Raw genomic sequence first — 11997 nt, 5'->3', positions numbered from 1 at the left:
TATGTCAACGATTAAACATATATTTTACGTTTAATTATTATTATAAAGAGTAAAGATTTTAGTTTTTCTAATTTTGTTAATTAAAGCATTTAAAAAGAAAGAATATTACAAATTATTATATTTAAGATGCAAATAATAAAAATTTGATTAATATACATATAATCCTTTCATGTTTTTAATAATATATAACCTCATTAAATGGTTACCTTCATGGCTCAATTTATCCTTCGAGGATGCTCAACATGCCCCATAGGTGGGGCATATTGGTCCACTTTGCATTCTTGTAATTAACGTAATTTTTTTCTTATTTATGAGATATATTAAGAATTTATAAGTACTTAATTATTGAGCCAGATGAACATGCAACGTTTTAAAGCATTTACCATTAATCTATCATAATTGTGTGAAGATTTATAATAATTTAAAGAAAAAGTGTCACAACTAGCCCCGCTCTACCCTACACATTATTCTCGTGCAGTGGAACATGTCAATGGATTGAATAGATTGAAAAAGAGAGATGGCGCAGTTATTAAAATTATAGAACATTATATAGTATTGGTAAAAATAATTGCCATACGAATTTAAGGGATGAAAGAGAAAGTTACATCAGTATACTTACTTTTCATCTTCATAGCCAACCCACTGATTGCCCTTGTAAGCATACGGAGATTTTGTCTTATCATTATGTACAACAGTCCAGCCGCCTTGTTGAAGTTTTTCACAAATCTCATTGTATCCGAGGTAGCCACCTTCTTGAGTATACGGACCGGAAGAAGCTGGTCCGGAGGTAGGAGCTTCAAGACCATTATTATTACTATTGGAGAGAGTGAAGGCCCTACCGTAGAATGGCACTCCAAGGATTAGTTTCTCAGGTGGGCAACCATTCTTCAACCAATAGTTTACGGCTGCGTGCTAGAAAAATAAATGTTTTCTTTGAACTTATCAATGGAAACGAAATTAATATTCGATAATTTCAAATATCGGATCCGAGAACACTCACAACGTTGAGCTTGTCTCCGGTCTTAGGCGCATAAAGCCCAGCGTGGTGACCAGTGACGCCGTCCCAAGTACCATGGAGATCGTACGTCATAAGGTTGATAAAGTCCACTTGTTCGGCTACCTGGGCGATTTTATAGGACAAACTGGCAAGTGACTCGGTAGCACCAACGGCAACACTGAGCAACTTATTTTTTTTTTTTAATTCGGTCTTGAGATCCTTGAGCATATTCACAAAGTTTTCTATGTCCGTGCTTCTCCCACCACGCTGGTTCGGGTATTCCCAATCGACATCCAAACCATCGAAACCATATTTTTCCGTAAATGTAACGGCGTTCTTAGCGAATGCTTTACGAGAAATCGAACTGCTGGCGACAGCAGAGAATGATGTGGATCCCTCGCTCCATCCACCGATAGCGATCATCGTTTTAGTGCTGGGGCTCTTTTTACGAAGATTATTGAATTTACCAAAGCCGTCCTGGCCCCAATTGTCGGCAACATCATTCCATGAGTCTAAAATGCGGATGTTGCCATCCGCATTCATGCCGACAAAGCTATAAACGAGATGGGTGCAAAGAGACGGATCAATACTTGAAATATCACATTTGCCATTAGAATTTCGATAAACGGACCAGCTACCGTAGTAGCATACAACCTTCTCTGAAAAAGAGTTTAGAAAAATGTTAGTGCATATTCATATCTTTTTAATCATATAATAATCAATAATTCTCTTTTTAATTCATTTCTTAATCAATATACATATATATATACACGCGCGCGCGCGCGCGCGCGCGCGCGTGTGTGTGTGTGTGTGTGTGTGTGTGTGTGTGTAGCGCTCATGTGCAGGTAAAGTGGATTAAACTGAATCAAAGGCTTTTATTTTGCAATTTTTTTTACTATTTTTTTCAGTTATTCGATAAGCAGAATGTTTAAAATTTCCGCATAAAACAATTTTAATACATCTTTAAGAGTCCTAGAAACATCTTTAAGATATCTCATAAAGAACTTTAAAAAATATTTTAAGTTGCATTTTACGTCGATTTTACCTGCTTATTCTGCAATCCTTAGAAATTAATATCTTGTTAACTATTGCGGAAATTGCAAAATGATAGAAGATCTTTTGACTCAAGTCCGCTCTATCTACACGAACGCTGTCAATTACAATTAAGGGACATTGTGTGCATGCGCGCGCGCGCACACACATACACACATATGTATATATATGTAATACTTACTTGCTGAGTTGGCAAGCGAAGCCAAAGCAGCTAACGCCGTGAAAACCAATATCCAACGATTCATCTGCAAATTTATAGTCGACAAACGTAAACTTATACGACCTATATTATTTTACAAAATTATTTTTTATTTTTATTTTTACACAAGTATATTATTTTACACAAGTATACGCTGCATTTAACGAGCATCTTGCAATTAAACATCCGTCACGATAATGCATGATTGTATCACGATTTATAATTCAAAAATATTATTATTTGTAAAAATTGCTATCAAAATTATGTCGATCATTGGAGTATATTGATCCTTACCTCGTAACCAGAAGATCGATTTCTTCAGTGAAATTTTATTCGCGCAGACAGTTTATATACTCTATCGAACTGTTTGGCCATGATACTACCGATAAATAAGAATATAATTCATTCGTGCGCACACAATATGTATGTACATTCAATTATTGAGATATACTTTCGAAAACACGCAGATGTGTTCGACGTCATTATATAATTTTGTTCAACACTTGATTCTACAATTATCAATTCACAGACCTGGCTCGAACACCTGTGTTATTTTCTCAGTAGAAATGTATTTCAAGTGTAATTATTATTGGAAACTTTGTCCATTTAAATTCGTTATGTGCAATGTGTAATGAAAACACAAAAAAGACATGAGCAATGCGTTAGCATTCTATTAGCATTTTGTATTATAGAAATTATAATCGAACTTTCGGCTATATCTATAATACTTCTGAGAGAGAGAGAGAGAGAGAGAGAGAGAGAGAGAGAGAGAGAAACCTTAGTTATATTGCAATACACATACACAAAATAATGTTTTATAATATATTTATATACAGTATTTATATATAATCAATTACGTATTACACAATATATAGTTGACTGAAATATCGAGACTGAAATATTATATATTTTATATCGTTTTTTCGATATATTTTGCTATTAAAATCTTGTCACGCTACATCGTCGCAAACCTTTATTACGTAAATATCCCGCGAGTGCAAAACATCAATTACATATATATTTCTGATATTATTATATAAATTTACATTCAATCTCACGTATCAATAAGTATCTAATAATAAATAATTCAACAAATTGTGCTCGACAAATGGACGTACATTGTAGATTGTGACATTTGTAATAAACGACGCATAATCAGTGTAAAACAATGAAAAAAAGAAAAGAAAATATATATATCTACGCACTGAAAAAAACAAATAATAGCCATTGGTGGCACTTCAATTAAATAATATTTTAAGAAGAATAATATAATTACAAGCGTATATAATTCGATAAGTTATCAAAAAAAACATAGCGACTTGAAACGAGAAAACTTGGGATAAAATCCATTTACAAATTATTCTAGATACATAGGTTCTTTTTATCGAAATTTTATCGATCGTACATTCCTTGAATTACCTTTCGTCTGAAAACAGTGAAAATCCACAATAGGAATGCAACAAAAAATCCGCAGGAATTAATTACCTTAAATAGTATCAATTGTCAGAGCCAGATCGAATACGTTTCTTCGTTTTAATTAATAGAGACCGTTTTAATTATAATGAATAACACGGTGATCTGTTGTGCCATTCATACGTTCGTATAGAGAAAAAATTCATCGGCATGTAATCTTTATATAGATATAATATGGTATATCTCGGATATTTCAAATATTAAAACAAATATGTAAAATTACACGAATCGTGATATGATATTAAAAGTATATTTATGATCATATACTTGCTTATTTATGATTTAACATAACGCCCAATTTGTCATTAATGATGAACCCATTTTTAATTGTCGAGTAGATTAAACTCGCTCGTGTAATTAAGAAAAACACTTATCACTAATCATCCTTTAAATAAACCGTTGATTTATTTACTCTTTGGTCCTTGTCGATCGTGACAATAAGTAAAAGATAACTATAATGTATGATGTAACGATACATTTGCGATTGGTCGGGAAATGGGTCAATTTTCAAGACAAACAGATATGCATTAACGAATAACAACGATATAGTATTTTATTTATTTTTATTTATTATTTCTATTAACTTTTATATTATTTCTACTAACTTTGATTTACAATGCAGAAGTAATAATTTTCAGCACTTTTCGAGTACGTTAAACCTGCGACAAGCGCACTACGTGTGCGCAATATATTTTTTTTACGAAAGTAAATTAAAACTTCTAGTCTATAAGTTATTGTTTTTTTTTAAACTGAGTAATCACAATTTTCTTCCAACACTGTTTTGTATTTCTAATTCTTCTAAAGAAAGAACTTCTAATAATGTTTCACAATCAATTAAGATATTCGGAATCTGGCTTAACTCAACGTCTTCTCTTTCCTATCTGTAGATGTTTGTACTGCATACTTGAATTAAGAGCCTGTTAATATTTTTTTAAATTAACAATATTTTTTTCAACCGCAACTAATATCTTTTTTTATTTCTTTACTCTTGGCTGGATCGCTATAAAGAAAAAGGCATATTATAAAGTTACGTGCAATTTTTTTCAATCTAATAAATGCGTTTTTAACGATTGTAGCTGCAGCTGTAAGAAATAAGGATATAGTTCGTTTACTATTAACCTTGGGATGGTATGTACATTCCCTTTAGGAATACTGCTATCATGCTTTCTATGTTAGGGCAAAGGATAATTTATTTTCTCAAGAGATGGCGCTATTGTGTATATAATAAAGAACAATTTTTAATGCCAGCAAAAATAAATATAAATGAAGAATATATAAATACATTAAAAAGATTTTTACGTAAAACGTAATTTATTATTTTTATAATTTATTAAATTATAATGTTATTAAAAACATTTCTTATTTTGTTAATTACATTTTATTATGTAATTTTTATAAACTAAAAAATTCTTTAAAAAAAGTTTAATATTGTGGAAATAGAAAGTTTAATAATAATGGTAAAGAATGTAATAAAAAAAATATTCTACATACAGTCATTAAAAACGTTATAAAGATTATTTTAATTATTTATTGCTCTTTTTTTATCATGAAAGATATTAATTTTCTATTGTTCTGAATATCTGAATTATATTGATGGAATCTGAATTATATTGTTGTTGTTTATTTTTATTCTTGAAAGAAAATTAAAAATTGAAAATACTTTTTGCAATAAAAATCTCTGGATGAATTTCTTAATTATAGTATCCCCGTAAAGAAAAAATTTATAGTACAGCTATAAAAATAAATAAATAAAATAAAATTCTTATTTACAATGCTAGGAAACGAGACTTGCATAAATAAAATATAGTACAATATACATTTAAATATAGTAAAATAAAATATAGTACAATATACATTAAAAACGCTATGTGACATCTCGGAATAATACCAGCAGTTCAATCGAATTTGGTGTGTCGAGCTCGCCGTCTGTGTTTAAATAATAATTTTTCGTATATCCTTTTGAAAGAAATCTTAGGCACAGGTATAGAACAACTTTATATAAATATAATTTAATGATAGACAATAAATGGTTAAAAGAATATTTTCCCTTTTTTTTTAAAAAAGAACTTGGGAATTTTGCGTCACATAGGATCAATTATAAAAGAATTTTCATATAGAAGATCATTGCGAGAGACAATTTTAGAGAGAATGTTGAGTAGGTGCTGCAATTAATTTATGTAATTTTAATTCTGACGACGAATTAGCCGATATTTGTAAGACCAAGCGACTTAAAAATTTGTAAACAACTTCCCAATTTATATTTCTGTTTATACTGAAGAAGACCTGATCGAGGCCGAAACGTTTATATTTTATCTCATAGTTTGTTAAATATAATTATAATCTCGCTACTAAGATCTTGCGTTGTGGTGTATGCCCTTTAATTCATATTATTTTTATTAGTAACCACTTAAAAAATTGTTTGTTGATTGCTATGTAACTAACTAGATTATATTTGTTGTAATCTTAGTAACTCGCTCTTTGCAGTACATTTAAGAAAGCACTTGAGTAAATAAAATTCGGACAATGGCATAAACGGATGGTAGATGAGGTTTTCTTTACTTTTGTCTTTTACTTTTCGAAAGTTTCAAGATGTCTGCCTTGTTCATGTACCAACGCCTGTTGAAAACTTCGTAACGAGAGGAACGGACTGAAAGACACTGTTTGCAAATCATTAGTCTGACGATAAAGGCGTGCTCGAGATGAAGAGGCGGAAGTCTCTTCAACTTGTCTATATAAGAACGAGCGAATTGCGAAATAGCTTTGAAAATTTAGGCCCATCGCTTCATCATACGCCTCGTAAAGTTGCAACTTCGCACAACCGCGCTAAGAGAGACATAATCGTCGAGTCAGAACTTTTCCTCGATCTGCATAAGGATCCAAAATAAAGAATGTGAATTAATTTTTATATCAGTCGGCGAATGAATGTTTTAAAGAGATCTCTTTCCGAGATGAAAATTTTAAATTACATTCTACAGAAAAACAAAAGTCTGCGCCTCGCGGAAGTGAGTATATCGCTCCGTCATTTAATTCATTATGCTCAACCCCGTTTATCTAATTTCCATTTAATTAATATTAGGTGTGAAAATAAAATTAACAATAAGTAATGTATAATATTACGTACAAAAATTTTCGAGGGAGAAGATATTCTATATATATACAAGATGTAGAATAAGTAAAAAGTATATAATAATTAGTAGTCATTTAAATTTATGAATCCTGAATAATAATATGTTTTCTATATCTAATTAATATTAGCTATGAAAGTAAAATTAATGACAAAATATTAATAAATTACATGGAAAGGACGTTTTTGTTGAAGTACCTAAAATTTTAGTTAAATGCAAATTATTGCAAATCTAAAAATAATTTTGTGTTGGACCGTTAAATTAATTAAGTAGGATACTCAATTTGGTTTCTAGAATGTCAAAATTTTTTGTAGTATTGTTCATCATGCTTGAGATTCCTAAATATTTTGGTGATACAACAAAATTATTTTTTGTGTAAAAATAAATATAAATATAAGTATATATAATATATATATATATATAAATCTTCAAGCGAGACTACAAGATATAGAATTAATTTAAAAAATATATATAACTAGTAGTTAATTACTTAAAGTTATGAATCCTGAATGATAATATATATAGTATATATGTATGTTTTCTCTATCTAATTAATATTAGTTACGAAAATAAAATTAACAAGTTTATAATTTTGTACTATGAACAAAAATTTGTGAGAGAATATAATAAGTAATATAATTAGTATTTACTTGAATTTATAAATTCTGAATGATAATTTAATAATAATTTACATTACGTTTATAAATCATAAATAATTAAAATTAATTAAAATTGAAACATCTTTAATTAAGAGAGTTAGTAGATTTTTTACGTAACATATACCACTTAAAATCCCTATTAACTATATATTTTCGCATGTCATTAGTTTATGTATATCAAGTGAATTTTAGTTTATTTTTAATTTAATATTTTTGCACAACAATGTATCAAAAAGTATATTACTTAAAACATTGCAAATATATTTTGTGATAAAATCTCGCGTTTAAGTAGAAGTAAATAATTTCTTTTATTGTACAGCCACAAATGAACATCCTACTCTTTAGGATGATTCTCATGAAGTAGCGGGAAATAAATACAGGGGATCGGCGGTCCCCAAGGATCGGGTGCGAAGGCGATTGCGAATAACAAGAACCCTTCGTCTAGCATGAGTCTTGATCCTGTTAACGGGATCATCCTAGCATCGTCGATAGGACCGTGAGAGAAAATTAGACGCATTTGGATTTCTTGTCGCGTTGCACGAACATTATTTCAACAGTTCGATCAAACAAGCACAAAATGAATTTATTACTTGCCGTGTAAGTTTATCATTCCTCGATAAAATTTACCAAAAGTCATTTAACGATAGAGCTTTTTATTATTATTACACATAAATAATGATTTTGCTAAAATATCTAAAATTTTGGTGAATATATATAGACCTGAAAATAATTTTGTTGGGAATTCAAACTGGTTGATAATATCATAATCTTTCCAGCATTGCTAATTATTTTTTAGTTTCCAACATAATTATTTTGATGATCTAACAAAATTATTTTTAGGTTTGTATCCAGTAAAATTATAAATCTTCCAGAAAATTTTTTTTTCATGTAATATCATTTATAATTAGGACAAACGTAATGTAATTTATTTTAAAAGAAAAATAAAGTGCTACAAATTTTGTGCAGTTAAAGTTAAATAATTTATTAAGATGCGTTCCGACGGGAAGCGATCGGGGTTCGGAAATATATTTTTTATCGGTCTATTGCGCATGTAGGGTGACTCGCACTGCGCGGTCACGATATTTACATATGCATATCATTTATCGTATCATTGGGGAAAAGGTTCCACGGCGGTAATATCCCACAGGACTCTCTATATATCCAAATCGCATTACCGCGCTGCCCATTCCGGACTAAGCTGCACCCCGAACGATTTGATATGCGTGAGCTATAACCGAGTTAACAATCCGATATGACAGATGGTGTTTCATACATACCACATCCGTTTCGACATCGCATTGCCAACGCGAACGATGTCTGGCCTCGATAAATACCGATGACATATTTCTGAATGTCGGGTTTCCGTATCTTGCGCCGAAACGGCAAGCGCGTCGCAAAAATAACATTTGCAAGAGCGTCACGCTCTCTACCTAAAATTATATCCTTTAGCTTTTAATACGATTTTCCGGTTCTTTACTACACACGATGGGTCATTTGTCTTTCAACCTAATTTTCATTATTTTAATAAATATACAAAATTATTAAGTGATTTTTACATATATATACTTTAACTATATTTATAATATATTTAAGTAGTGTATTTAAAAAAATTGTATATAAATGTTATAACTAATTACTTGATGCTCCTAGTTTCTCGAATAAAAGAAATATGCAGGACACGGATGATTCAATACTAAGGGTTCGATCAAGACGTACACACATCTCGCACAGCTGATTGTGAAATTTGTGAAACAGATAAATCTTCATGCATATTCGGCGATAGATACAAACTTTGTTGCTACCCATAAGGGAACCCGTTAACTGCGCACTGGAAAAAAGGTGCAAAAGACGCCCGTGAACATCACGGCTGAACAAAATCGTTACAAAGATTACCGCTTTTGGAAACGATCAGCAAGGCTATCTCCACCCTCGAGTCACGTCGGAATCTTCGAAACAGCACGACGCGGTTGGTCAGTTTCTTTTTCCAGTGTCCACCGATTCTGCGTTCAACGGCGTATATTTACGATGGTTTTACTGTCGGAGGAAAGAGAGAGAGAGAGAGAGAGGGGAGCTGGGTAGAGGCGGGCGCGTTCTTCACGTAATCGCCGCATTTGAAGGAAAAAGGAAACAAAGAAAGAAAGAAAGAATTGCCGAACATCTCGAACCGACTCGGGAGATCGATGGGAATTTGCGAGTCATGGGTGCGACGACCCCCGAAAAACGCTATGCGCGAGCGCAGCCCGAGAGCCTTTTGAGAGTGGGCGATAGTTACTTTTATGCTCCGTAATTATACATTCCTCTGGCCATGAGACTGCAAGTTTTAGGGTTACATTTAGAGCGCCCGGAGCGGCGGCGACGACTCGTCGACATTTTCACGCGCTTCTCCCACGATTTGCGCGACCGCGACGTCGTCATCGGATAATCACGAGCCGCGCAGTGCCCCGGTTTGCGTTATAATCAACAAAAAGACTAAACGTCGTCCGTGAACGCTCAGTGGTCACGCATATATTTCCGAGAGAAATAAATTTTAAAATGACGGGACGCGAAGCGTGAAAGTTTATCGTTTCGGAAATACTATCAAATACGCGAGATTGCGAGAGCATGCGATTTCGACACTACAAAATTATAGAATTAAAGGAAAATTTCATGCGATGAAAAGGAAACAGAGATTTTCATGATTAGAATTAACGAGAACGAGATAGATTTTATCGGAATAAAATCGATTCTTTTCGTATTTGGTATAAATGGGATATTAATATATTTTTAAAAATTAAAAAAATTTTTTTTAAATTTGGCTTATCTTCAGATTTAAACAGATGTTATCTCGGTATAAAGTTATCAAAATATAGTCCATTAATGTTTTTAAGTATCTAATTAGAAATATAAATAGGAGAAAACCAAATTGGTTAATGCATTTGTATTTTTTTAATTTCCAAGATATTAAAAAATATATAGTAAAATATTTCAAATAAATAAAATAATAAAGTAAAATGGTATATAAATTATATAAAATAATGCTAATAATAAAAATAAAATCAAGCTTATGATAGTTACGCTTATGATAACATGCAACATAAAATATTTTATGATTACAATCACAGTTAACAATATCACTAAATAACAAATAATGTGTGTGTCAAATTAGTTTCATCATTGAAAAGCAAAACGTTCTGTTTACTTTTAAAGTGTTTATCTTTTTCTGCAGATACAGATACATCATGTACCTACAAAGTAAGCTGTTTTATCACAATTTTGTAAAAAAATAATATTTATATAACATATGCGCTTGAGGACATCGCAGTCTCGTCGTAGCTGATAAAATCGTATGTGACACATCCAGATAATAAACGGCCTTCGTTTATATGCTTTTTGATGACATGCCAAAAATCCTCGCACCGAGATCCGATATATTCGTTCCAATATCTGTTATCTCTGGTTAGATAGCGTTGTCGATAAACATGCGCGTGGGACGCGACGAGACGTTGCCATGCAATATGTACGATGATAATTATTAGTGCACGAACTACCCTGTACTTACGAAGGACCTATTATTAGTACGGACACGTATTATCGTCGGGCTCTCCTCTGCTTATGGTCCGTAAGTGATTTCCACCATAAGCGTCCGAGGAAAGTATCGGTAAATTGAGTACTTGAATCTCGAAGAAGACGTCAGCGCGTGACGGCTCTTTCGTCTTACATGAATTTAAGGATTGTTTTTAGAATTCATTATAGGAGTCACTCGCGAGCTTTCACTGTCAAGAAACGCGTGACTTTCATCAACAGCAAGTCACCGTTTCTGAAACTCATTTCCGCGTCGCGCAGCTTTCTTATCTTATACAATTTAAATTTTCAGATATGGTAAAGAGTAATCAATAATTATTTTTGCAGATAATATATTGAAAATAAGGAATCTGATGTAAAAAAAGGGAGATAGATTAATACGTCAAATGAATATTTTTTAAAATTTAAATATAATTACAATTGAAAGACTCGATATAAAAACTCATCAGCTTCATTTTTGGCAAAAATGAATTTTTAAGTGGATTTTATATATCAAACATTCCGCGTCTTTTGATATAAGAAACGAGCAACTCTCTTACAGCTCCGAACAAAGTGATCTTTACATATTTCAATAGTTTTCTCGGAAAATAGTTCGTATAATATACTTAATTGGCAAAACAATGTTTTGTTATTACTGTAGTAATTTAATAAAAATAGAGTTGACTGGTTTTTGCATTGAAAACTCTATAATTATAAATTATACAATGTAATAAATAAATTTTAAAGAGTTGAATATAGGATAATTATATATAATATTTTTATGAGAGAGACTACTATCTTATAAGTTTTTATTTAATTACTTTCATAAATACTTTTATGTTATGTAATAGGAAAAGTTATAGTTCATATTGATTAATGCATAGTCAATAGAGTATTTAGTTCATTATACTAATATAAATTTTAATACATTTGCGACTATCGCGATATTGT

General features: G+C 31.4%; 1 protein-coding gene across 1 annotated transcript in view; it reads right to left on the bottom strand.

Moving 5' to 3' along the window:
• Positions 1-2571, bottom strand: part of LOC108726049 (acidic mammalian chitinase) — a 4113-nt gene extending 1542 nt beyond the window's left edge. The window contains exons 1-4 of the mRNA XM_018453416.1: positions 2544-2571; positions 2232-2295; positions 1001-1656; positions 620-912 (exon numbers count right to left, since the gene is read on the bottom strand). Of these exons, the coding sequence (XP_018308918.1) occupies positions 620-912; positions 1001-1656; positions 2232-2295 (1013 nt within the window). The 5' untranslated portion in view covers positions 2544-2571. The remainder of the gene's footprint in view (positions 1-619; positions 913-1000; positions 1657-2231; positions 2296-2543) is intronic.
• Between the last annotated feature and the right edge of the window lie 9426 nt (positions 2572-11997).

The sequence above is a fragment of the Mycetomoellerius zeteki genome, unplaced genomic scaffold (genome assembly GCF_001594055.1).
Source record: "Mycetomoellerius zeteki isolate Tzet28-1 unplaced genomic scaffold, Tzet1.0 scaffold381, whole genome shotgun sequence".
NCBI classification, from domain to species: Eukaryota; Metazoa; Arthropoda; class Insecta; order Hymenoptera; family Formicidae; genus Mycetomoellerius; species Mycetomoellerius zeteki.
The sequence above is the reverse complement of the archived record's forward strand: the minus strand, read 5'-3'. Positions and strand labels throughout refer to the sequence as shown.